This window comes from Nicotiana tomentosiformis, chromosome 2 (genome assembly GCF_000390325.3).
Source record: "Nicotiana tomentosiformis chromosome 2, ASM39032v3, whole genome shotgun sequence".
Taxonomy (NCBI): Eukaryota; Viridiplantae; Streptophyta; class Magnoliopsida; order Solanales; family Solanaceae; genus Nicotiana; species Nicotiana tomentosiformis.
This window is the reverse complement of record NC_090813.1, coordinates 155,645,792-155,673,530: the sequence shown is the minus strand read 5'-3', so window position 1 is coordinate 155,673,530 and position 27,739 is coordinate 155,645,792. Positions and strand designations below refer to the sequence as shown.

At 35.4% G+C, this 27,739-nt stretch overlaps 3 protein-coding genes across 3 annotated transcripts; 1 reads left to right on the top strand and 2 right to left on the bottom strand.

Moving 5' to 3' along the window:
* The first annotated feature begins 170 nt into the window (after positions 1-170).
* On the top strand, positions 171-2,066 carry LOC138905909 (uncharacterized). Its single transcript, XM_070194423.1, has 4 exons — positions 171-257; positions 567-694; positions 1,495-1,558; positions 1,644-2,066. Exons 1-4 carry the CDS (start codon positions 171-173, stop codon positions 1,902-1,904), a joined length of 540 nt encoding a protein of 179 aa, XP_070050524.1. The 3' UTR covers positions 1,905-2,066.
* A 6,720-nt stretch (positions 2,067-8,786) lies between these two features.
* Positions 8,787-19,126, bottom strand: LOC117280482 (uncharacterized). The gene is given in 3 exon segments (XM_070194111.1): positions 8,787-9,229; positions 18,949-19,054; positions 19,056-19,126. Coding segments are annotated over 3 exon segments (369 nt in total). The 3' UTR covers positions 8,787-9,037.
* Positions 19,127-20,416: 1,290 nt separating this feature from the next.
* Positions 20,417-20,992, bottom strand: LOC138905908 (uncharacterized). The gene has a single exon (XM_070194422.1). It carries the CDS (start codon positions 20,990-20,992, stop codon positions 20,417-20,419), a length of 576 nt encoding a protein of 191 aa, XP_070050523.1.
* Between the last annotated feature and the right edge of the window lie 6,747 nt (positions 20,993-27,739).

Here is a 27,739-nt window from a genome sequence, read left to right as displayed (position 1 = left end):
GATGGTTTCGGATCATTTCAGGCTGATTTGGACGGGTCTCGGGAGCACGTTCCGACTTTTTTCCTCATAAATGAATGGTTGATTTTTGGTTCCGAGAAAACGATCTCTTCCATACCTCAGATTATATTTGCTCCTTGTCCATTTCCTCTATATAAAATGTGATTCCATCAATGGATGGGAGAGAAAAAGTGTTCTTGTATCCTGATCAAAAGAGTGGAAATGGATCAGAAAGGGAAAAAAGAATAATCAGCAAGAAAGTATCAAGACAGCAAAGTTCCTGTTTAACGAATTAATTGGTTACAAAACTTTGATTTACCCTTATAGAAGTACCAATGCAAGTCACTAAACTACTTTTTCTGCACTCATCTCGACTTTATCTCTCCTCACTGATTGACTAACTCATGATTTCAATTGTTGATAAAGGCTTCATCTTATGGAGTTTTTCTTCCTTGTGTGAAGATCAGCTTTGATTCTTTAGCCTAACATAATGAACTTGTATTGTATGTGGTTAATATAATGTATCTGAGGTTGTCTGATAAATAAATTTCAGATAATAGCGAGAATGAACAGCCACAAAAGCAGTCAGAGGTGCAAAGCCAGTCTTCATCCCCTGCAAATGGATTGTCCCTCCCTGGCACTGTGCCACCAAACATGCACTACTTGATGCCTTCTCAATTCGGAGATGCAAATGCTGGTATTATTATTTTGAACTCATTTCAACTTTTGTTTGTGATAACCTATTGATGAAAGTCCTTTTTATTCTGCTCCTAGTCATTATTCTTGCCAGTAGATGCAATCCCCATCCCCCCCCCGCCAAAAAAAATAATACATACACGTGATTCTTTAAGTTCTATGACTGCTATCTTTGTTCAGTAATAGGGTTCTTGTTAAATCTGGTAAAGAACTAAAAAGATGAACATGTGAATGTATTGATGTTGGTTTAGGGAGTATTGTCTTCATGCAGATAGTTGTTATCTGCCTTTTTCATCTTCTTTTGTTTAGTTGATACAGTACACGCACATATATGTTGCATATATTATTTAAATTCACATGATCCTCTGAACACTTCAAAATCGGCTTAAATAATTGGAAGCAAATTTCCATATCCTTGTTCATCTTGATATGCAGATTGAAATAAGTTTTGCTGGGAAGCATACAATACCAATAGTGTAGGGACGTAAAGTCTAGAGATCAAATTTGTATTTTTTTCGTACTACATCAAATTAATAAGCACCCTCCCCCCGCCTGTGACAATTTTTTTTAATAAAAATTCTTGAAATATTTAGGGCATTAGTTTCAAGATTTTCAAACAGTTCAAATGTAAGCAAATGATATGATGTTTGCCTTTTACTTTAAATGCCATACTCAGACGTCATCCATTAGTTAGAATGTTCATCTACCATTACTATTTTTACACTAACCCCTCAATCAGCATGGGTTAAGTTTTTTCATGTAAAATGGAACTAAGAATGATCTACTGTCGTCTTACTACAGGAGCATCTTTGCACCCTATGACGTGCAGCCTTACCCTGCACAACCTTATCCAGCACTGTCAACGGTATAGATTTTCTTACTAATTACATTTTCATTTGGAATCTAGTGTAGAAGTCTTCACAAAGTTTATCTGACCCATGGTTTGGCAGGTTCAGCAAGTTGGTGTTCCTCTGCCATCAGATACCATACAAGAACCTGTTTTTGTTAATGCAAAACAGTATCATGGCATCTTGAGGCGTCGACAATCTCGTGCAAAAGCTGAATCAGAAAATAAACTTCTAAAAGTTAGGAAGATATTTTGTACAAAATGCACTTTGTATCATTTTACCTGCAGGGTCAGTTGCTTCAGTAGGCCTGCCATTTGGCAGCTTATTGGTTCAACGGCTGATTTATATTTCCCAGTTCATTAGCCTACCAGCTTTACCAACCTGTAGAACTTCTATTTGGCCCCTTATATTTTGAGGTCAGACATAATGGTAACACGTAAAACCCCAACATTTTATTTCTAATGTACTATATCGTGAAAATAAATAGCAGATAGTGAAAAAGTTAGTAGGGAAATTGGCAGAAAGCAGTTTTACTCCATTTGCTTAAGGTCTAGTGCAAGTTCACCTCAGATGCTCTCTTGGTGCACATGAAAATCCGTAGGATTTTGTAACATGACATATTGTACCAATGTCTTTGCTGCGCCAAATGGTATTAAACATTAAAAATGTTATATCGACGAAATCATGATCAAACTCCAATCTAAGAAACTACAGGTACTCATGATTTTTGGGCCAATATCAGTTTGATGTCTTCAAAATTAGGATGGTTTTTGTCCTCAAGAGGAATTATTTAGCATGAGATAGATATTACTCTATCTTTATATGGAGATTCTTTTTTTGTTGATAAGGAGCATTAAAAGAAGTTGCTGGTCTAATGTGCTATGACCTATATTGTGGCCATGAATTCATACTAAACTTGATTCAAACACGAGTAAAAGTGCTATTTCGTTAATTGCTCCATCAACATCTTATGGTCTGTTGTCTATCATCCCAACATGACAACAATAACAATTATTATGCCTCAATCCCGAATAAGTTGGGGTCGGCGATATGTATCCTTATTTCTTTTTTTAAGCTCAACTCGTATCATCATCATTACCAAAATAAAATAAAACAAAAATAAAAGTAAAAAGTAAGATAAATAAAAAAATATACATATGTATATACACATAAATATATAAATAATAGTAATAATAATAACAAGGCAAAATACATAGTTTACCCATCCATTTTGCACTCAAATCTCTGTTACACACCTGTTGACCACGAGTTTAACTTTACACACCAAATCTTTCAAATGTATGTCAATTACACACTACTTTAGCTATGTGTCACCAGCGTGTTACACACATAAAACAAGCGCGTGAATAATAAAACTTTCATGTCACAAGTTTTATAAAGAATTCACGTGTCTAATTTTAAAGTTTTTTCCTTTTTACACCAATTAACAAATAAATAAAAGGGAAAAATAACCCCTCCCTCTCTTGTCTTCTTTCCCTGCCCAACCCCGTTCCCCAATCTATGTCGTCCCCCTCCCCCCCAACTCCACACAAAAAACCCTTCCCCCACTGCTTTATATTGTCCAAATGCCCCTTTCCCTCTCGTCTTCTTCCCCAACCCTCTTCCCCTACACGGTTTCATCTCCCCTCCCCCTATTTCGTCTTCTTCCCCGATAACCTTCTCCCATTTTGCTTTTTCTTTTGGTTACTCAAGATTTGAAATTTCTCCGAAACAATTCAACCATTTTGTTTGAATTTAAGTTTTCAATTTCTTATTTCGGAATTTTGTTGACAAAGTGGTCTTTGTGGTTCTTTTAATTTTGCCAACAAAAGATCTAAAATTTTCCTTTTCCGTTATTCTTTTGGCTCATCATTATCGAGCTTTGAAAGGAAAAAATAATGACAGAAAAAAAGGGAGGGTCGGAGATGGAGTTTCAGGCGAAATTCCGACCGATGAAGTTTATTGGGTATGTTGTTTGTGTGCATCTATTTGGGTGTTGCAGCTAGTAGTTTTGTGGTAACTGTGGTGGAATTTTCTTTGAAGGGGTTACAATGGTGGAGAAGGCGATGCAGTGGTTGGGAAGTTGGTGCACTAATTGTTGGATGTTTTTTATTTGAGCGGGTCGGTTATCTGTAAAGGTGGCAATTAATTAAAAGGGTACTTTTTAATTCAGAGATGCGCGTGTATACACAACATTGAATATTAACTAGGCTGGTCAAAAGTAGTGTGTAATTGACACACATTTGAAAGGTTTGGTGTGTAAAGTTAAACCCGCGGTCAACAGGTGTGTAACTGGGATTTGGGTGCAAGGTAGATGGGTAAACTATGTATTTTGCCTAATAACAATATTAGAAGTTCTCTAGCAAGTCTAAGACATATTCCCAATTAGTAGGAAATAACTATATAGATATTTCTCTTCCATTATGTCCTAATCTTTAGCTAAGTCTATATTGATTCCAAAACTTTGTAGGTCTTTCGAGACTACTTCCTTCCATGTAATTTTAGGTCGATCACGTCCCCTTTTTAATACTTTCCCTCACTATAGTTTCGCACGTACGGACCAATGCATCTGTAGGTCGACGTAGTATATGACCAAACCATCTCAAGCGGCCTTCTCTCATTTTCTTATCAATGCATACAACTTGTACCTTCCGACGAATGTGATTATTTTTAATCTTATCTAATCTTGTGTGACTGCACATTCATCTTAAGATCTGCATTTTTGCAACACTCATCATGTGAATATGGTGGACTTTAGCCGCCCAACATTCACTACCATATAACATAGCCGGTCTTATAGTTGTTTTATAGAACTTACCTTTCACTTTGGTAGGTATCCTTCTATCACAAAACTCCTGGTAGCATACTAGTATTTCTCCATTTCAACCATTTGGTTTTAATCTTATGAGTAACATCTTTATCTATCATTCCATTTTCTTGAAACGAGCCTAAATATCTAAATTGTTTGCATTTTGTCACCGTAATCTCATCTAGTCTCACCTCAACTTTGCTCTTCTCATGCTGACTAAACTTGCAGTGCATGTACTCCGTCATACTTCTACTTATCCTGAAACCCTTACTTTCTAAGGTGCTTCTCCAATGCTCAAGCTTTTAGTTGACACCCTCACTAGTTTCGTCTATTAGCACAATTCATCAGTAAATAGCATACACTATCGGACCTCATCTTGTATTGGTTAGCTCATCCATACCTAGGATAAATATGTCGGGGTTCAATTTAGAACCCTAGCGTAAACCCACTGTTATGAAAAACTCCTCAGTATCTCCTACTATTGTTTGCACGCTAGTGACAACTCCTTCATACATGATCTTTATAACATTTATATATTTAATATAAATTACTTTCTTCTCCGTCGCCCCCCAAAGGACCTTTCATGGTACTCTATCATATGCTTTCTCTAGGTCAATGAACATCATGTGTAGATCGTTCTTCCTTTCGTGATAATTTCCAACTTGACACATGAGAAAAATTGAACAGAATTAAAAGTGATAAAAAAGAGTAGGCATCATATGAAATAAAAGTGACACCGATCAAAAAATACAATAAAATAAAAGTGATTCTCAAAGATGTATTGCAATTTATTGGGGGAAACTTGATTTTTATTGGCTTTGCTCCTAGTTGTAATCAAGTTTGAGTTTGCTTTAGGTCAACCCAATCAGGAGTTAGCTCTTTCTCTGGATCACAATTGATTTTGAGAAATACTGGATCATCTACTTTCCAAACTAGATCTGAAAACAGGATATAAAAAATGGATGGTACTGACTGACTCTCAGTAGATTTGGATGTGAAGAATTATAGAACACTACAAAAGGGGTTATTTATATGTTGCTTAGATATTGGAGGGACTAATCGTGTCCTTGAGCTTGGGAACAAGTGCAATTTTACCTAGTGTATACTTCCTAAACACTTCTGACTTTTTCTATTTGTGCTTCTCTTTTTCAGCCACAGAATTGTAGTCAGAAGTGTTCCTACTGCCTCTATTCTTTTGATGGTCCAAGTATTAATTTTTTAGTTGTACAAGTGTCCAAATAGTTGAGAAATGCAACTGAATAAATAGAATTGTATGAGGCTTAATATTTGTCTGAGTTGGATGCATTATTTATCAGGAATATCTTGCGCTTGATAAACGATGTCATTAATTTCCTAGTAAATAGCTCAAAGTCAAAGTTTTGATTGTGTCTAGTAGCATTGTCTGTTATTAAGGTAGCCTGCCCCATTAAGAGTTGTAATCTCTGTTTGAGGCTGTGCGTTTCCAGCACCAAGACCTTGGGGGTCTTACTTTACGAAATAATCTTGCAGCCCTACTTGCATGAATCTCGGCATTTACATGCACTAAAAAGAGCTAGAGGATGTGGTAGTCGTTTTTAGTCAAAGAAGAACGATGAGTCCGGTGATAAGTCACAGGCAACTGTTAATATCGGCTCCAACAAAATCGAGGTTACTTCTTCAGAAAATGCCTCTTGAATCGAGAAGTTCGTGGGACCAGACACTGGAAGAACTGTTTAAATTCATTGACAGCTTAAAACTATGGTAGTTGGGTAAGTTCAGGCAGGGTCTGGTGTTCTGTAGCATTATCTCAGTATGAAATTTTCAGGAGTAGGCTGCTTCTCAAGGAGTTGCAAAAATGGCAGCTCTGCATGTATTTTCGAGATGCTGTCTAAATCTTCTTTCTGACCTCTCTTTTGGATGTTCTTTTTTTCTTTTTTCTTCTGTAATTACTTTTAGCCGTTCCTTGCGCTGGAACTTTGGTAGATTTTCTTAAAACATCGAGTCAGAACTCAGAAGGTAAAGGTCCTTAGTAGGGGGCATACAAATGAAACCGACAAATCGCACAAATTCGATAATCTGAGTCAAACCGAGAAAAATAACCCGACTATGATTTGGCGTTGGAAAAAAAAACCCAACCATATTTGGTTTGGTTTGATTTGGTTTTAACTAAAAAAAGTCAAACCGAAACCAAATCAACCCGAAATTATATGTATAGAAGTTTTAAATATATTTAATATTAATATATAGATATATTTATGGTAGTGTAATTTATAAATATTTCTTAAGTTTTTTCATAATTTTATTTTTTAACGTATTATTTCAAGCTTGGACTTATAATTTTTGGATGCTCCAATAAGTTTTATAGTCCATAAATTTTATTAACTCAAATATATCCTAAACCAAAATCAAATCAATATTAATGCTAATAAAAGACATTTAATTCAATTGTACTATGGATGAAAATAGTGTTGGATATCTATTTTTTAGTTTTTCTATGGTTTAGATAAAATGTATAACTTATTTTTCTTTTAGTGGTTAGTCATGTAAATAATAGTACTTATTAGTCATAATTTTAAATTATGTTTGTTTTCATTATGGTTTACTAATAATATTTATTTTATGCGATTTTATTATCTTTATTGTTGAATATTTTAGTACAATGTCATTACTCATCTCATATTTATGTTATTTTATTGAAAAATACCTTATATAGTTCTGTCTTACTAGGATTAAAGAAATATTTGAAACATAAATTTTACGTTTTGTGCTATAAAGACTTTATGAAAAAAAACAGAAAAAACTCGAAAACCCAAAAAATTGAGATTAAAAAACTCGACTTTTATTGATTTGATTTGGTAATTAAAAAATCTGAATCAACCCGACCCATGTATACCCCTCGTCTTTAGCTGTAACATGTAAGAATGCGTTCTTTTAGTTTAGGAAGATAAGCTAGCGCAGTGCAAGTCCTTACATTACATTCTCATTGTCAAAGGTCATTACATTCTCTTTATCAGTATCTTGGTCATAAAGGAATGTTTCCTGTGCTACTTGTGCTTAAAACTTGATCACTTGTGAAAGTGAGTATTCGTAGAGTAATTGTCAATGATTATGGACTCGAACCCGGTGATTCATCCATGAGTCTAGGGGTGAGCATCGATCGGTTCGGTTCGATTTTGTAAAATTTCGGTTCGGTTAATTCGATTTTCGGTTTGTGATTTTAATAACTAAAATCGAACTATAATAACTTCGGTTCAGTTTTCGGTTCAAATTCATATAATTCCCTTTATGATAATTTTTGACTGAGCTAAGACAAAACAGAAGTAGCAGCAGTGGCAGTAGCAGCACTATAGGAGAAGCATTGGGTGTTCATTTGCTCCAGAACCAACTCATTATCTCTTAATCTTTCAATAAGAGAATCATTCTGTTTACCCGATAAATGGATAGAGTTAAATTTATACGTAGTTCCAAGGATATGTGGCGCAACTTAATACAAATTGTAAGGATAAAGAGAAATATAAATATGGATTGCAAAGAATGTGAAATAGATAAGGTTGTAAAGAAAGAAAAATAGATGCGTTGAATTTGTACATAGTTCTAAGGGTATGTGGTATAACTTGACACAAATCGTAAGAGTAAGTAGAAATATCGAATATTGACTATGAAGAAAAGATACAAACCGAGTGGAAAGGAAGATGATTTATGAAGAAGAAAAATGAAATTATCTGTGAAGCTAGAAAGGATAATCTCCTAATATGAGAATGTATCAACAGTATTTGAGTTGCAATGTATTAATGACTTGATCCTCCTTTACAGGAATAATAGCTATCCCTCTTATAGTGGAGGGATCCTGCTTTGGATATAATAAAAAATACATAGTCGGAAACTCATGATAAATCAGCTTTTCCCTAATTTTCGCCGAGATTCCCTTTCTTAGTGCGGCTGTAACGGCTCTTGTCTCTTGGCTCGATCTTGATCGGACTTGATATCGGTCGGTTTAAAGGTTTAGAGCTCGATATTAACTCGGGGTCCTGTATTGACTCGGGCTCGGTATTGGTTGGCCTCTGGCTCTTAAGCTCGATTCCATCGCTTCTCATCATAGTTCGATTTGGATTCGAGCTCGACAATGACTTCGAGCTCGGTATTTGATATGTCCCTGAAGCTTGAAGCTCGTTTGTGCTTTCTTCGAATCTCATCTCGATATTATGAAGACTCTCTTCGGTCCATTATGTTCTCATCTCAACCAGTCGTACGAAAGCCGAAATCGTTTTCAACCGTATACAATAATCTATTTTTCTTTGAGAAAAGAAAAAAATAACTCTAACCAGGTCCATTTAATTAAATATAATTTAAAAGGTTGAGTGGGTTTAAATGAAGGAAGCTGGGCAGAGGCATGATCTTTCAGGAGGTAAAATCAGAGCGTAATTCAAATGTTAAAGCAGAATCAAGCTAAAAATGCATTTGATAATTGATAGTTCTCAGGTTTTTCCCACAGATATAAACTGACTGCTACAAACATTTCCACTCTAATTTTTTTTGAGAAAAACACAAAATTTCAAGAGTATGTTATAAGTTTGCTAACATAAGTGTTGATAAAATTTATTCCCATAACCTACTTCCTATATATTTTGATAAATACTTGACTGACAAAAAAAATATAAAAAGAAATAGAAAGAAAGAGTAGAAAAAAGAAGAGAATAGGAAATGCAAATCAAAGAACAATAGCAAGACCTTCCTTCTTAGGAGGTACTATTGCCGTCTTATTTCCTGGGAAAGCGCTGCGGGAGATATCCACCAGTGCGTTGAAGCTGTATGGTTCGAGCATCGACAATTCGGACAAGACTTTCCTGTTCAGCTGGACATTCTCCTTCATCAGCCCATGCATGAAGTTTCCATAATTTACCTATAAAAGAAATGACACAAGCAAACAGCATGATTTGCATCAAAAAATCTTTTAACATATCATATGGGTCGATGTTTTGTCTTTTTGTAGTGAGAGTGAAAGTACCATTTAACAATACAAATATACAACACAAGATTTGAGTTAAATGAAGTAGTGGACTGATGAAAAAGGGAAAAGGGTATCGTTTAGTGGTCAATGAAGTGAGTGGAGAACCATTAGGTCTTATGTTCAAATTCCAACAAAAAAATCCTCTAAGTGAGCTTTTCCCATCTCCCAAGCCTTGGTAAACAGAGTTATGAGATAGCAAATACCCGGTGGACACCACCTTTATAAAAATAAAAAACATAAAAAGGCAAAATACAATCTTAATGTGTGGCCAAAGAACAATGTACTCCAAATTATAGCAAATCTTTGGACAACAACGTTATTCTACTCTGTAACTTTGAGAACAATTGTGGTTATCTCCATAATGACAACAGGAGAAGCAATCCAATGTGGTTTTTCCAAAAAACATGAGCACTAGCATATTTCACTAAGAAAATCTTAACTAGCATCAAGTAGCAAATGTCCCTAAATTCACAAGAACAAAAGAGGTAAAGTTGTGCTGCTTTTAACAATCATCACTTTTTAGAAACTTATCATGCTAACTACGGACACTTTGTCTGCGCTTACTGCTCTTCAACTTTCTCTTAAGTCATTTCCTCATTTCAAGGAAACATCCTAATAATATCTTTCCAAATATGAGCTATATTGGATTATTGGTGATACATAGTTTAGAATTAATTCTCACTAGCTTTCCACCATGCTAAATAATGATACAAGGATATTAATGCTACTGAAGACCTCATGGGACGATGCCTGCCAATATGTGCTCTGAAATAATGATATATATGAGTCCTTTTGTTAGATTTATAAACTCAATGGTATAGAGCTTAATTTTGCTACGCAACACAGTAGTTATCCTACTCCCAATACCTATGATGTGCAGGGAATAAACCCCTAATCCCGATGGCTATACAATGGCTTTTTATTCCCCAAAAGATGCTAGCCAATCTCGTAAGAAAACCCTTTTTATTTGGGGATAAGAATCTTGAAAGAAGACTTGATGAACACTTTCCAGTACTTTAAGGTTGATTGCTACTTTTATATCCTAGATATCTAAGAAGACGAATGCAATATTACTAAGAGACTTTAGACCAATTAGTCTCTTAGAAACTTTCAACTAGATAATGGCAAGTGTCAATTGAAAGATTAAAGACATGCATAGGGAGTCTTATGTTGGCTCACAAAATGTATCCATGCAAGCAAGAAAGATCATGGATGTTGTTTTAGTTGCTAATGAATGCTCAGATTCTAGGAGAATATCAAATCAAGAAGAATAATTTGTAAGCTAGACCTAGAAAATTAGGCCAATCGCCTTGTTAACTAATCCTTCTTGTTGAATACTATACATAAGATGGGTTTTTAGAAGAGATGAATTAAATAGATAAAAAACTGCAATTTTACAGTCAAAGTTCTCTTCATTATAAAGGGTGTACCAGCTTTCCATCACAAAGGGGACTAAGGCCAGGTAATCTCCTATCACCTTTCTGTTTGTGATTAAGATGGAAGTACCGAGTAGATTATTTAGTAAAAAAGGGCAAAGGATGACTGAAAGGTACCGAGTAGATTGTTGAGTATACATGGACAAAAGATGACTGAAAGGCTTTCAGATAGTAGGAGAGAATGGACAAAGTTAAAGTTTCATATTTCATATGCAGAAGAAACTAGAGTCTTGTGTAAGGAAGAGGAAGAGAAAAAAGAAGCATCTAAGAGTGGTGCTTTTGATCTTTGAGACACGATCTGAGTTGCATATTGTCTTGGAAAAACGTAGCATGTTCCTTTTAATAGATGGAAATCATGTACAGCTCTTACCATCAATTTTTGGATGCAGAGCTGAAGCTTACCTACCACTTGGGATGCCATACACTCCAAGTTAAGAGATGCAACAGTGTGCCAAGGTGACATCCATGGAGGGCAAGTGGGCAACTCGCTGTAAGTGATAAGAGTGTTGGATAGAATGGCCATAAACCTAGTGCCTTATATCATGTGCCAGCAAAAGTGAAGTATTCCCTCTGTTCCATTTTATATGACACTTTTTTTGTTAGCATATCAAAAAAGAATGATACTTTTCTACGTTTGAAAACTCTATAATTTTAAATTTTCTAGTTTACCCTTAATTAATTGCTCTTATAATCACAAAAATGTCATGTCTTTTGGTATGTTTCAGAAGTCTTTCTTTCTTTCTTAAATCGTACAGTCAAAAACCGTCACGTAAAATTAAACGGAGGTAGTAATAATTAGATAAATGCAAGTCCCAAAAGAGGGGGGGGGGGGGTGGAAGAACCTATGGAGGATTTGGGATAAGAGAACTTGAAGTTGCACAACAAAAGCTAACTTTATCAAATGGCTTGTGAGATTTAATATTGAACAAGAATCTTCAAATAAGGAAAAGTATGGCATGGAAGGGCACCGGGTGATTGAAATAGTGTCCACCTCTTATGGCGGCATTGTGGATGCATGCATATTACTTAACAACTAATAACAGAATTCCAAAACTTGGTAAGATTGGAAGTTGGGAATGGATGTAAATTAGGACCATTATGACAGGACTCGTAAATCGTGCAAGCTGGATTTGTTGTGCAGAAGAACATCAGAAAATTTCGTAAAGAAAGATTTTGGGATTTAAATTATATTTATAGAGTTGCTGGCATTGTTTCTGAAAAGGTTTGCAACCTTTCAGAAACAGCCATGGTCGTTGGAACAGGTTGTTTGAAATATTACGGAAAAATGGATTTACAATAATCCGAAAAAGAAAACGAGCCTGACCGGACCGGGTCGCGGGTAATGGGTTATTCTGGATTGAATTTTTATTTAATTAATTAATTAAATAATTGAAAGGAATTTTGTCCAAAAAGATTAATCAATCAATCGATCTTTGACCGAATCCGAATCCGAATCCGAAGCCGAAGCCGAGCGAGCGAGCGACGACGACGACGCGAGGCTTGCCTTCTTCTTAACTCTTTAAGAGCTAGAAGAAGAGCAATTATATATATAACCATCAAAAGCTTTTTCTTCCTCCAATATGAGACAATGTCCCTTTGCCAAGGAGGGAAACTCAAGTATTTCATTTTTCCTCCATTTCTCATTCACCCTCTTTAAGCTACACAAGCCTAAAATCCCAACAATCCCCCACATGAATGGGGAATAGCTATAAAATAAAGGAATGCACGGATGCGTGTATGTTTTACATGCAAGAATTAATTGCATCTGGATAAGTAGGTTTTCCTTTTGAACTTTCCGTAGTGAACTTATATCGGATATACTCGGTCAATCGGTAGATTTGATATCTTTGAACCGTCGAGCTTTGTTGTATACCTAGACAACATAAGTCACACAATCAATCCTTAACCATCTATGGTTCTCACGGTTGTGTTCGTTTCAGCCATGAACACCGCCTGGTTTCATGAGTGCTTAGAGAATGGGCCTTTACTTTCATTCCCCTTGAAGCGGCTTACACTTCACACTCACATAGGTGATTTCTAAACGTGTAATCCTATAGACATACTATCTGGTCATATCCTGCCAGACTTAGCAAATCATTAAAAAACTTTTAAGCTTTGTTGACTCATCAAAAAGCCTTAATGCTTTACCTCGATTTCTGAACATTGTCTTCATCACGAGAATGGGTTGAGTTATTTGACAATGTTAAACCATCATTCATAACTTTGTTTGATCTCTTTGAACCTAGCTCGTGGGATCTCTAGTCTGCTAGGTGGAGTTACCGCCATGATGACTTGTCCTAGACCTTAACCCCATTCCCCTTTGATGATATTTCAACTACCTCTCTAGATATGCCTTTTGTAAGTGGATCCGACACGTTATCTCTTGACTTTACGTAGTCAATTGTGATAACACCACTAGAGAGTAGTTGTCTAACGGTATTGTGTCTCCGTCGTATATGACGAGATTTTCCATTATACATAACGCTCTCTGTCCTGCCTATTGCCGCTTGACTATCACAATGTATACAAATAGGTGCCAAAGGTTTGGGCCAAAATGGAATATCTTCTAAGAAATTCCGGAGCCATTCAGCTTCTTCACCGGTCTTATCTAAAGCTATGAATTTAGATTCCATTGTAGAACGAGCGATGCATGTTTCTTTGGATGATTTCCAAGACACTGCTCCACCCCCAATTGTGAAAACATATCCACTCGTGGATTTAACTTCAGATAATCCAGTGATCCAATTTGCATCACTATATCCCTCGATCACGGAGGGATATTTGTTATAATGCAAAGCGTAATTTTGGGTATGTTTGAGATACCCCAAAACTCGTTTCATTGCCATCCAATGTATGTGATTGGGATTACTTGTAAACCGACTCAGTTTACTAATAGCACATGCTATATCTGGTCACGTACAATTCATGATATACATCAAACTTCCCAATACTCTTGCATAGTCCAATTGTGAGTCACTTTCATCTTCGTTCTTTTGAAGTGCATAACTCATGTCAATTGGAGTCTTGGCAATTTTGAAATCAAAATACTTGAACTTGTCAAGTACCTTTTCAATGTAGTGAGACTGTGATAATACTAGACCTTGTGAAGTCTTGTGAATTCTGATTCCTAAGATCACATCAGCAACTCCTAAGTCTTTCATATCGAATTTGCTAGTCAACATGCGCTTAGTAACATTTATATCTGCCATGTTTTTGCTCATTATCAACATGTCATCAATATATAAACAAACAATGACTTCATGACCTGGAGTGTTTTCAATGTAAACACATTTGTGGCACTCGTTGATTTTAAACCTACTTGCCAACATTGTCTGGTCAAATTTGGCATGCCATTATTTGGGTGCTTGTTTTAAGTCCATAAAGCGACTTAACAAGTTTGCACACTTTCGTTTCTTTATCAGGAACCGCAAAACCCTCAGGTTGTTCCATGTAAATCTCTTCCTCTAATTCTCCATTTAAGAAAGCCGTTTTAACATCTATTTGATGGATTTCAAGACCATACACGGCCACTAGTGCCACTAACACCTTAATAGATGTTATCCTCGTTACTGGCGAGTAAGTGTCAAAGTAATCAAGGCCTTTCTTTTGTCTATAACTTTTGACAAGAAGTCTTGCCTTATATTTGTCAATAGTGCCATCAGCTTTCACTTTCCGTTTAAAGATCCATTTCGAACCTAAAGGCTTATTTCCCGGAGGAAGATCTACCAATTTCCATGTATGGTTATCCAAAATTAATTGAATCTCATTATTTACTGCCTCTTTCCAAAACGCTGAATCAAAAGATGACATAACTGCTTTAAAAGTTTGAGGCTCATTTTCAAGCAAGAATGTCACAAAATCTGGTCCAAAGGAAGTAGATGTTCTTTGACGTTTGCTACGCCTTGGATCTTCTATACTTGGAGTATTTTCCTTTGGTTCTTCCCGAGGTCGTTTAGGTCTTTCACTTAACGACTCACATTCAGTTTTATACGGATAGATGCTTTCAAAGAATTCAGCATTCTCTGATTCCATTACCGTATTAACGTGAATTTCGGGATTATCGGATTTATGAACCAAAAACCGACATGCTTTACTGTTTGTAGCATATCCAATGAAAATGCAATCAACAGTTTTTGTTCCGATTTTAACCCTTTTAGGTAAAGGAACTTGTACCTCTGCTAGACATCCCCACACTTTGAAATATTTCAAGTTGGGTTTTCTTCCTTTCCATTTTTCATATGGAATAGATTGCGTTTTGCTGTGGGGTACTCTGTTGAGTATTCGGTTAACTGTAAGGATAGCTTCGCCCCACAAACTCTGCGGTAATACTAAACTTATTAATAAAAAATTCATCATTTCCTTTAATGTCCGATTTTTTCTTTCCGCAATTCCATTGGATTGAGGTGTGTAAGGTGCAGTAGTTTGATGGATAATTCCATATTCCGAACATATTTTTGCAAACGAAAATTCATATTCTCCACCCCTGTCACTTCTAATCATTTTGATCTTTTTATTCAATTGATCCTCCACTTCATTCTTGTATTGCTTAAATACTTCAATTGCTTCATCCTTACTATTAAGCAAATAAACATAATAATATCGAGTGCAATCGTCAATAAAAGTAATAAAATACTTTTTCCCACCTCGAGATGGTGTCGACTTCATATCACAAATGTTAGTATGAATTAAGTCTAAAGGATTTGAATTCCTTTTAATAGACTTATAAGGATGTTTTACAAACTTAGACTCAATACATATTTGACATTTTGATTTATTACACTCGAATTTAGGCAATACTTCTAAACTAATTAACTTTCGCAAGGTTTTGTAATTGACATGTCCTAAACGAATATGCCATAAATCATTTGACTCCAATAAATAAGAAGAGGCTGAAATTTTATTCATATTGTCAACAACCATTACATTTAGTTTGAAGAGGCCCTCTGTGAGGTAGCCCTTTCCAACATACATTTCATTCTTGCTTACAACAACTTTATCAGAAACAAATACACATTTGAATTCATTCTTAACAAGCAAAGAAGTAGAAACTAAATTCTTCCTAATAATAGGAACATGAAGAACGTTGTTGAGCGTTAACACCTTGCCAGAAATCATCTTCTGGAATATCTTCCCATAACCTTCAATCTTGGCTGTTGCAGTATTTCCCATGGAAAGCTCTTCTTCGAGATCAGCAGTAGAGTAAGTCGCAAATGCTTCCTTGACAGCACAAACATGTCGAGTGGCTCCAGAGTCAATCCACCACTCCTTCGGATTTCCAACTAGGTTGCATTCCGAAAGCATTGCACACAGATCATCAATGTCATCATTCTTCTCCACTATGTTGGCATGTCCCTTCTTCTTATACTTTTTCGGGAGATAACAATCAGGGGTTTTGTTATCGATTTTTCCACAATTATAGCAGCTGCCCTTGAATTTCTTTTTGTTCTGCTCCTTAGTTTGTCCAGAAGACCTCTTTCTCTTCTTACTTTTTGGAGCAGTCTCCTCAACGATATTAGCTCCCATGATCGTTGAATTTCCACGAGACTTCTTCTCGACTGTTTTGTTGTCTTCCTCAATCTTGAGACGAATCACAAGATCTTCCAACTTTATTTCTTTGCGCTTGTGCTTAAGATAGTTCTTGCAATCTCTCCACGAAGGAGACAATTTTTCAATCATTGCAGCCACTTGAAATGCTTCATTCATGACCATACCTTCAGCAATAAGGTCATGAAAAATAAGTTGAAGCTCCTGAACTTGGGTTCCAACAGTTTTGCTGTCTATCATTTTATAGTCTAGAAACTTGGCAACCACGAATTTCTTCAAGCATGCATCTTCAGTGTTGTACTTCTTCTCAAGTGCGTCCCATAATTCTTTCGAAGTATTCATCGCACTGTACACATTGTACAAGTCATCCTCTAAAGCGCTTAAGATATAGCCTTTACAAAGAAAATCTGCCTGCTGTCACGCCTCAATAATCATGAATTTTTCGTTGCTCGGCATGTCCGCAACAGGCACTGGAGGTTCTTCACTAGTGAATTTCTGCATACCAAGTGTGGTAAGCCAGAAGAACACCCTTTGCTGCCATCCTTTGAAGTTGGCTCCAGAAAATTTTCTCGATTTCTCTGCCGGTGGAACATCAGGCCGGCTTGACGAGGCTATCGTCGTTGCCGCAACAGTCACAGAAGAATTTTCGTTATCAATTGCCATTTCTCACTGTAAACAAGAGAAGAGTTCAATTAATGGCAAAATCATAACAGTAAACAATATTGTTATTAACAACAACCAGTATGTATAATAAATAAAACCGAAGTTTTTACATACTGTTTCACAAAAAACGATGAAGTTTTTATGTTCTTCAAATCGTTTTCTGAATTTCAATACTCTGATGAAGTTTTGTATATCTTCAAATCAGAATAGTAAAATTCAGAAGGAGTAGAAAACCATACAGGTTTTAATCTCCACAAATAAAATACAGAATATAATAAAATAATTTCTTTAAGATTGTTATAAATCTATATTGCTGTAATAAATAATTAAATCATTAAACTTTCTGAAATATATAAATAAAACAGAAAGTTAGTAATACTTGTTTAACGAAATAAATTCTGGAAAAACAGTATAGGAATAAATCTAGCCCACTGAATACACAGTGTGTCCTTAAAAAAATTATTCCCCTCAAGTATCCGAGGTGTTGGAATATATCCTCCCATGATAGAACAATTTAACTCACCGGAGTGTTGGTACCAAAAAATGTTGGTGAACAGCGAGCCACTCGAAGGCTGTAAAACACACTGGATTTTTTGTGAAGAAGAAGAAGAAGAAGATTAGAAAATTTTATAAAGAAAGATTCTGGGATTCAAAGTATATTTATAGAGTTGTTGGCATTGTTTCTGAAAAGGTTTGCAACCTTTTAGAAACAGCCATGGCTGTTGGAACAGGTTGTTTGAAATATTGCGGGAAAACGGATTTAAAATAATCCGAATCAGAAGCCGAAGTCGAGCGAGCGACGACGACGACGGCGTGAAGCTTGCCTTCTTCTTAACTCTTTAAGAGCTAGAAGAAGAGCAATTATATATATACCCATCAAAAGCCTTTTCTTCCTCCAATATGCGACAATGTCTCTTTGCCAAGCAGAAAAACTCAAATATTTTATTTTCCCTCCATTTCTCATTCACCCTCTTTAAGCCACACAAGCCTAAAATCCCAACAAACTGTACTCCTGTTTCTATGGACAACATGGCTGGAGAGCAACAACTGTCAATAACAACAGTTTGGTGTAACCCAAACTCGGTATATGACTTGCATATACCGCACTTGACATTATAGATTCCCCATTTCCTTAATATGCTGAAAGGGTCTAAGTCACATACACATTTTTTAAGCACCCAATTGGTGCTATGATTAATGAAAATTTACCTTCTTATTAAAAAAAATACCTAAGAGTCTAAGACCAGTGTTGTCAAAGGCGATAAGCTTTAAAAAAGTGTTTTAAGGTCTATTGGGGCTTTAAGCGCAAAACGCAATTAAGGTGTGGTCTTTAGTAAAAAAAAGGCGCAATGAAGAAAAATAAAGATATATATGTAATGCAGAAAAAAAGGTAACAAATTCATTCATAATGTTTCCTTTAACAATCATTATATCTCTTTGCTAATTATACTTTATTGCTTGGTACCGCTCGATAAGACATAGAACGCATGGCCTATAAGACGTACGCCTTAGCGCAGCTTAAGCGAGGTGAAGGGCCCTCCTTGAGCTTTATTGAGCTACAGGGCTTACACTCGTTTTAAATGAGCCTTTTGACAACACTGCCTAAGACAAACGATAGGGAGTTAAAAAGTCTAAACGACTAATCCGGAACAAAATGACAACAAATATAATTACACAATGAGTCAAGCAAAAAACATAACAGGATCATGAAGGATAAGAATATTAGATTTTTTCTTTTGACAAATGGCATCCGACCTAATTGGCGTGCAACTAGACTATTCTATCAGGTACCTGCTCCTCCCATCAGCACAGGGACCGAGTAAAAAATATTGGATAATTTATTGTTCTCGTTCTTTGGATAATTTATAGGAATCTTTGTCACCCATTTCAAGTGCAATTGATTTGGCGCTCCTATTGCTACAAACTAATAAAAGATATAAATAAGGAAATAGTTAAAAGTAAACAAACACCATGTTGGCGAGTATCGGTGTTGATGCGCTTAATCCAAAGGGAATGCATATCCCTCTTCTTGTTTCGACGGTCTCTATAGGAGTACTGAAGTTCTTTCTCCACTTGCTATTTTAATACAGTTCTTGGCTCTCCCTCTGAAACCTTTTTCTAGCTTCAATACCTCCTTCTTGTTCATCTTTTAACTTCTTGGCAAGACACGGGTTTGTGTTGAAATGTGCAAAGGTATGCACACAAAATGGTACATACAGCAAAACAAGTGTGTGTAGATTATGCCTGCTATTAAGAATGCATCTGTATATACATAGGTCCATTTGCTCACGGTTTTGGCACTTTGCACCCTTGTGTATTTTTTTTTTTAATCAAAAATCCATCATTATGATGGAGAGATTAGGCATGACCTCAACCTGTATATATCAAAGTTAACAACAACCCGGAGGAGGACATAAACCTTTGCCTCACTTACACAGCGTAAATTGGTGTACACCAATCTAATGAAATGTTGTATACATATGACTATTTGAAGAGTGGAGGACTCCTTCTTACACTTTGATAATTTCATCAGCACAATCAAATCCATAACAAAATCAAATTATGACATCATTGATTGTGAACTGATTCTTCTTTTGTCTAAATCTGAGTTCGGCATGTTGTCTTGATCTAACTTCAAGGAAGCTCTAATTTTTATAGGAAGAGAAATAGCTTGGTTGAAGATATGAAACGTCTTGGAACTTTCTCCCAACTTGGCTAGATGGTCTGCAATTGCGTTCCCTTCTCTAAAAATATGTACAAAGAGAAAGTTTCCAGTTTCTGTGACCTTTCTAATCTGCTCAATAATCTGAGTGAGTTGCCAAGGTGGTTTCATCCTTTGGTTAACCAAATTCACAATTAGCATGGAGTCTGATTCTACTATAACCTTAGAAAAGCCACAATTACAACATAGTTTGACAACATATAACATAGCCTTAGCTTCAGCTATGTTGTTATTCCCTTGGCCATAGAATTGTGCAAATGCCTTGATCATCTTACCATCATGGTTTCTGATCATTCCTCCACCACCTGTTGTGCCAGAGTTTCCTTTACAACACCCATCCACATTAAGTTTTACACACCCCATCTCAGGTTTCCTCCAGATGACTGCCTGAGATTGTATACAATGCTTCAAATTCTCTATAACCTTACATTTATCAATCCAAAGTTGAGGAAGTTGAAGAGTAGGGAATTGACAATTAATTATCAAAGTCATAAGATTAGAAACTTGTTGAATAATGTGCCATGCTGACATTTTCTTATTCTCAAACATAGCTGCACATCTACTCTTCCAAATCTCCCAACAAACGACTGATGGTACACATTATAATAGAGTTGAATGAACTTCATTATTAGCCTTAGCTATCCACCAATTCATCAAGACCTGTCTAACATGTCCCTGACTGAATTTGACGGCACATACATTGCAAAAATAGTTTCACACATGTCTTGCAATATCGCTGTAGGTAAAAAGATGATTGATGGATTCCTCTTCGTACTTAGTACAACAACTGCATCTGGAAGTGACCATGAAGCCAAACTTCTTAACTACATCATATGTAGAAATTCTAGCCTGCAACAACCTCAACATGAAAAATAAAATCTTGAATGGGATTTGTTTGTGCCAAATCCTGCTGCTAGTAAAGGTGCCACATCCTTTCCTCCTTAGATTTTGCCAAGCAGATTTGCATATGAATTCCCCAATATTTTTCAATAGCCAAATAGGATAGTCTCTCTTATCAACATTAATTTTTATTTTCTGGATTGTATTGACTATCGATTCAGATACTTTTCCCATCAATTTGTCCCTCATCCAAGCACCTTCATGTATGAATTCATGCACTTTGGTATTCTTTGATGTCCTTCCTCCTGGAACAATATTTGCTAAGGCTCCCAGTCCTGTCCAATTATTCCACCAGAAAGAAACATCTCCTCGTCCAATCTTACAGAAGATAAACATTTCAGCATTTTTCTTACTATCCATCAATCTTTTCCAAATGTGGGAGTTGACCATTTGCCCAATTTTTGGAAACAGGATGAGGCCTTTTGCAGTACTTAGCCTCTAAAAATTCCTTTAATATAGTGTTTTGAGTCCTGAAATTCCACCACATTTTAGTCGAGAAAGAATTACAAATATCTTAAAGTGACCTGAACCCAACTCCTCCTTCCTGACCTGGTTGGCACAGATCACCCCATGTTTTCCAATGTCTTTTATATCTGTTGTCATCCTTTCCCCAGAAAAAATTTGCCATAATTTTCTCCATCTGTTTAAAAACTGCCTTGGGAGGTTGAACTACTGATAACAGTTGTAGAGGTAGAGACTGTAGGACTGATTTTATTAACACCGCTTTGCCACCATATGATAGGTATTTCGTTTGCCAACCTTGAACTTTGTTAACAACTTTAGCCACCATATTATTGTAATACACAACCTTCTTTCTGCCACAATAAACTGGACAACCAAGGTACTGCATGGGAAATTGACAACTTTGGAACTTGGTGATCTTGTTGATATCATCCTGTTTGGAAATAGGATGAGACCTTTTTTAATATTAGCCTTAGGGTACGCGCTTTGTGCGTGTACCTTATATCGATAATATAACACTTTTAAAAATTATATAAATATTATTAAATTTTGTTTATCTTATGTGCAATTATTCTATCTCATCCGATAGTTTTTAAAATTTGATGTTGAGTTAAAAGGTATAATAATTATGAAAATTGGGATAAATTATACCTAATAATAGTATTTAGTAGGATTTGTATTTGTACTTGTATTTGTATATAACTAAAGAATGAAATATTTTTTTTGACAAAAAGTTTTTCTCTATATTTTTCTTTTTTATTGTTACTAAGTTAATTAAATTATATAAAATTAATTAGTTTTAATTTTATGATCAGTTATAAATCTATAATTGAGAATAAACAAATCATAGGAATGCCAACTGATATTATACAAGATATTAATATTGAAACTTATATAATTCAAAAAATGATTTAATGTATAAAATTTAGTTGATTTAAAACTTTTAGTCTCTCAGTATAAATTTTTTTAAAATTACATAATAAATACATTAAGATATGTTTAAGTTACAGTAAAAGTATCAAACATGTAAGTCTTTTAAATTGATAAATATTTAGCAAGCTTAGCTTGTTAAATAAAACAGATAAATACGATATAAGAGCCAAAAAATTTAAAGTAAAATAAAGTAAAAATAAGAGAGATGTTCAAAACCATATGAGAAAATATTCGTTAAAATATTAGAAGGAGTAATAGATAATACATTAATAATAAGTATCAGACGAAACATACTTTTATTTTTAATACATGCAATATCAGTTCCTATTATTTATTACATACTTAATCCACAGAAAGTCTTTTACATAAAATATTTGATCAACTTATTCTTTGTCATGGATTCATGGTAATGATAGTCCAAAAAATAAAAGAAGAAAAATTACAAAGGACCTATAATGAACAAGACTAATGTCAAATTTGATTTGATTCTTTCAATTCCTCATTTACCGTTTGATTCAACACCATAAAGAAAGTATAAGTTATCAGAAGTTTCTATGTTAGATTTTATATATTACTTAATTACTATGTTTATCTTATAGGTCTATAAGGTAAATCTTTAATTAATATTTGATTTTTAAATACTAGAATTTCTTACCTAGTAGTTCAAATAAGGTAATTATTTAATATGCAAGATCTTTAGTTGATTTTAAAGTCTTAATAAATATTAGAATAATTAAATGACTATTTTACCTAATATAAAATTAAATTTTAAAGGGCAAAAAAGGCGAACGACATTTCCCTAGGGCTTTCGTGTTTTTAATATAATATAGATAATTGGTATAATATACATTTTGTCTTTTTTCTTATTTTTTTTAATTCAATTTTTAGAACAACTTATACATTATACTTGTTTTCTCTTCTCTTTTTGCTTTCATTTTCTTTTCTTTTTTCCTTTTCTATTTTCATTTATTATTATTTCAGATCATGTTTTTATTTTTTGTTTTTTCATATTCTAATTCTGCACACATTTTTGGCTCCTTTATTTTTGTTTTATTTATTTATTTGTAGTTTTTAATATATGAATCATTTGAAAATAACTTTCTCTAGCATATGTATATCAAAATATATTAGTAGCAGTTGAAATATATTATTGCAGTATACTATGATACCCACATGGTATATATCATATACGAACATGATATATGATATCGAGAACTCTATTAGAAAATTAAAAAATGACACATTGACTTTTTTTTTGAAAAATTAAAAAATTACCAAATTTAACTATATTGTTACATTATACAATGTAATAGTATACTGCTGCAATAAATTATCACGACCCAAAATCCATGGGTGATCGTGATGGCGCCTAATACCGCTGTCAGGCAAGACAACAATAATTAGTCAATTTAATTACTCATTCTAGTACTGTCACGACCCAAAATATCACCTGTTGTGATGACGCCTACTCAATACTAGGTAAGCCGACAAACCTCAATAAAACACAATATCTTTTAAGTTTGAAAACATAATACTTGAATTCAATAGAAAGCCTCACAATTATAGACACTGTAATGTCCCGTTAAAAGTTTTTAATGATTTAAGATTTTAAAGTGCAATAACGGTATTCGGCAATAACTTATTCGAGTATCAAAGGAGACTTATGGGGTGGAACCGCATTATTTTGACATGAAAAGTGTTTCAACGACGTCGTTTTTTCAAGCATAAGTGGTATTACATTAAGCAAACGAGCTCCAAATTCCATTTTGATTGAAGCATTAGATTCGTATTAAAATTATGGAGCCATAGCAAAAAGAATCATCGAATTCGGATATCGTATGAGAGAGTTATGCCTATTTTCGGGCGAAATAGAAATGATTTCCCATCGCCAGCGCCCAGGGTAGCGTGGGGCGCTAGCCCTGGCGCTGAAAATTTTGATGTTCTGAAAACTAGGCCACAGGTAGCGCCCCGCGCTACCTGTGATGCTCAAAACAACATATAATCATTTTGGTGTTCATTTTTTCCCATTTCTCTTGGCCGAACTTTGGGGTTTTTTTCTACTCTCTCAAGACCTCCAACTCCCCCCATCTTCAAGGTGAGTAATCCCTACTAATTTGGTGTTCATTCCATCAATTCTACCCTAAAACTAACTCAATCTTCCATAAAATATATAGATCTTCAAGAAATTTCTTCAAGAACTCAAAGGAGGGTTTTGCAAGATTTCTTCCAAAAGATAATCCTACACCTTTAGACTTACATGTATGGATATATTATAGGAATATGAGTATGAATTAAGTATTGAAACTTATGGTATGGTGATTGGAAGCCATAAGTTCCCAGTTTAAATACATAACCATTGTAGAGATTGAAAGGTGATTATTTGATGGAAGTTATGAATTGTTTAGGAATGATGGTGGGATAAATTGTTCGTAAATGGTAGTAGTTGGATGATCTAATTCTATGGTTAAGTGGTGTAGAGATTAATGCCTATTAGGTATTTGATAAAATACCTAAATGACCTAAATTATGGAATTTGTTACTAATATTGGTCCCATTGGATGTTGTTATTGTAGATTGAAGTTACTTAGTGTAGTTGATCGTTGTAGTATCATTGAGGGACGAATTTGAGGTATGTTGGCTAAACTACTCTCTTAGAATTGAATTCTATGATGTTCTCGTAAGTTTCAAGTTTGGTTGGCTCAAGTTCCTTATTCTATGTTCCGGGTTGTTCCCAATAAATTCGATTGTCCCGAATGAGCAAAGTGTCGAGAATTATGTATTCAAAACGTGTTTCGAATGTTCCTATCACATTATGTTATCTTTTGGGAATGTGTTCAAGAATGATATGTGCATTAAAATGCTTTGTCTTTGAGTTGTGTTTCAAATGAAGGTTATGATGCCAAATTATGTGAGAAAATCTCAATATGCTTAAGTCTCTTAATTGCTCACATGTGTACCTAAAGTCTTAATTGGAAATATCTTATCGTTGATAATCTATAAAGATGGTTGGAAGTGAAATAAGTGAATTGGGGATATAAAGTGTGGCCAACATGCCAAGAGTGAAAGTTATACTTATGGCCAATGGTGCCAATGAAATGAGATGATGTGAGAAAGATTATGAAATGAGCTTTGATTTAACTGTTCCAAAATTGACTTCGAAAATAGAATTGTCTAAAAGCTTATGTACCCAAGTCATGACCAAATGTGGTTGTTCTAGCTAATGCTATGCTTGGTAGGTATTTCCAACATGTTTTGAGCTCTTACATAATCATGAGTTGAAATGGTGTGTTACACGTTTATGATTTTAACTTGTGCTTTGATTGCCAATTATTTTACTCCATTTCTTGAAAAGAAATCCATTGTGTTTAAAGTCTTCATTACTAATGAACCTAAAGTTGTGATTTTTGGAATATTCTATTTGTTGATATTTATGATGATGATCCATGAGAAGGAAAGAAATGAATGTGTGGAATATGAAATATGGCCATTGTGCCATGGATGAAGAATCATATGTATGGCCAAGAGAGCCAATGAAATAATGATGTTGGAAGTTATTGAAAGTGCCAATGAGGCTATATACGGTATGAAAGGTTATGAGGTAAAATTCTTGTTTCCTTTGTAAGCAAATCAAAAATATTTTTGGGAGTATCGATAGTCACCAAGGAAGGGTGGGTTGAAATAACCTAATCCCGAAACTACACGTGTCGGTGTAGGAGTGGATTGTAATTATTCCTTTTATTTGGGATGAGATTGATATGATAAAATTATTCCCCTTAATTGGGATGAGATGATTGATAGAAAAGGATGATTTCGATCCAAACGGCTTTGTGGTGAGATGGCCTAGCCGATCGGGTCGTGATCGGATACCATACCGTACACATGGTGGTGATTGTGCTAGAAATTATAATTAAAATTATGATTGTGGTTGATGTCTCTAATGAGATGGCCTAGCCGATCGGGTCGTGATCGGACTCCATGTTAAAAGTACGGTGGTATTAGTATTGAGAGTGATTGCGGTTGATATCTCTAATGAGATGGCCTATCCGATCGGGTAGTGACCGGACTCCGTGCTAAAAGTATGGTGGTATTGATATTGTGAATAGTGGTATTATGAACAGTGGTATATCGGTGCTAAAGATCTCCCAAACAAAAATAATATTATCTTCGTATTATGGAAATTATTATGTTTAACTTGGCATTTGGATATCATTGATTGTGACCTGTTGTTTCTATGCTTTTCCCTTTCTTACATTGGCATTCTATTTTAAAAGAGGACAGTTAGCTTTGCATACTAGTACTATTCTATATGTACTAACGTCCCTTTTTCCGGGGGCGCTGCATCTTCAATGGATGCAGGTGGTTCATCAGCGAGCAACTTTGGTCCTCGTTAGCAGTTACTCCCTATTCAGCAGGTTTTGGCGAGTCCTACTCTATTCCGGGCCTGATGTCATTTCATGTTGCACTTTGTATTTTGAGGTATAGCCGGGGCCTTGTTGCCGGTACTTCCATATTACTCTTCTATTGTACTTAGAGGCTTCATAGACAGGTTGTGGGTGGTGTTTGATGTGAGGAATTGAACTAGAAATGTTGGTATTTAGCAAACATATTTTTCATTATATCTATAAACTTGTAATATTTTAGAAATTATGAAGGAAGCTGCTAATGGAAATTAAATGGGAGTTATTAATGAAATATTTTCAATGTTTGATTAATGGAGTGCATCTCCTCTTTATTCATGGATGAGTTTGGGTAGAAGAAAATCTAACACGCTTGCTCGGCCGGGTTCACTCAGTTGAGCATCGGTCGCGCTCCCCGAGTTCGGGGCGTGACAGATACAAAACACTCCCAAAATTCGGTGTCACTGAGTACATGAGCATCTAAATGAATACAAAGTCTGACAGATAAAAATACTGTCTGAAAGTATAGAACCGTACAATAACTGAAAGAAAGAGAGTCAAGGTCAGCAGACGCCTGACAACTACCTTGGTAGTCTCCAATTGATAGCACTCTGAAATCTAGCAGTCGCCGTGTCCGAAAGTACCTGGATCTGCACACGAGGTGCAAAGTGTAGTATGAGTACAAACAACTCAATAAGTAACAAGACTAACCTCTGGGCTGAAAGTAGTGACGAGCTCCGCAGGTACAATCCAGTATATAAATAACGGTACAACAATGTAGACATGCTTTCAAGTTCAACAGTTAAACTCAGTATAAGTAAGATAGATCAATACAGCATGATATGAGGAATATGACATCTTAGTGGAAAACCTCGTGTACTCCTGATCACTAATCGCTTGGTCACTCAGTACTGTTTATGGCCAATCCAGCCGAGGGATATTCCATCTCGTATATATATATATATATACACACACACATACACACACACACACACATATCGACTGATAGTCAATCACTCAGTACCGTATAAGGCCAATCCAGCCCTGGGGTAATTTATCCCCAAATGTAAATGATTCAGACAAATATAAATAAGTAAGGCAAGTCCATGCCCTGGAAAGTCCATCCCGTATATAAATCATCTACGCTCATTGTATGCGCTCACTGTGGGAGGTGCAGACTCCGGAGGGGCTCCTTCAGCCCAAGCGTGATATAAAGCCGATATGGCCTGCTGCAGGCGGGCAACCCAGATCCATATAATGATAAAGCCTATAAGACCTGCTGCAGGCAGGCAATGCCCCGTTCCACATAATAGTAATATATAAAGCCAATATGGCCTACTGCAGG

What these genes read in the sequence shown, in the direction of transcription:
- LOC138905909 (XM_070194423.1), top strand. Translation starts at nt 171, where the DNA reads ATGGATGGGAGAGAAAAAGTGTTCTTGTATCCTGATCAAAAGAGTGGA. An exon ending in AAAGAATAATCAGCAAGAAA is followed by an intron (nt 258 to 566) that starts GTATCAAGACAG and finishes TAGCGAGAATGA; the next exon opens with ACAGCCACAAAAGCAGTCAG. An exon ending in ATTCGGAGATGCAAATGCTG is followed by an intron (nt 695 to 1,494) that starts GTATTATTATTT and finishes GTCTTACTACAG; the next exon opens with GAGCATCTTTGCACCCTATG.
- LOC138905908 (XM_070194422.1), bottom strand. Translation starts at nt 20,992, where the DNA reads ATGGTCAACTCCCACATTTGGAAAAGATTGATGGATAGTAAGAAAAAT.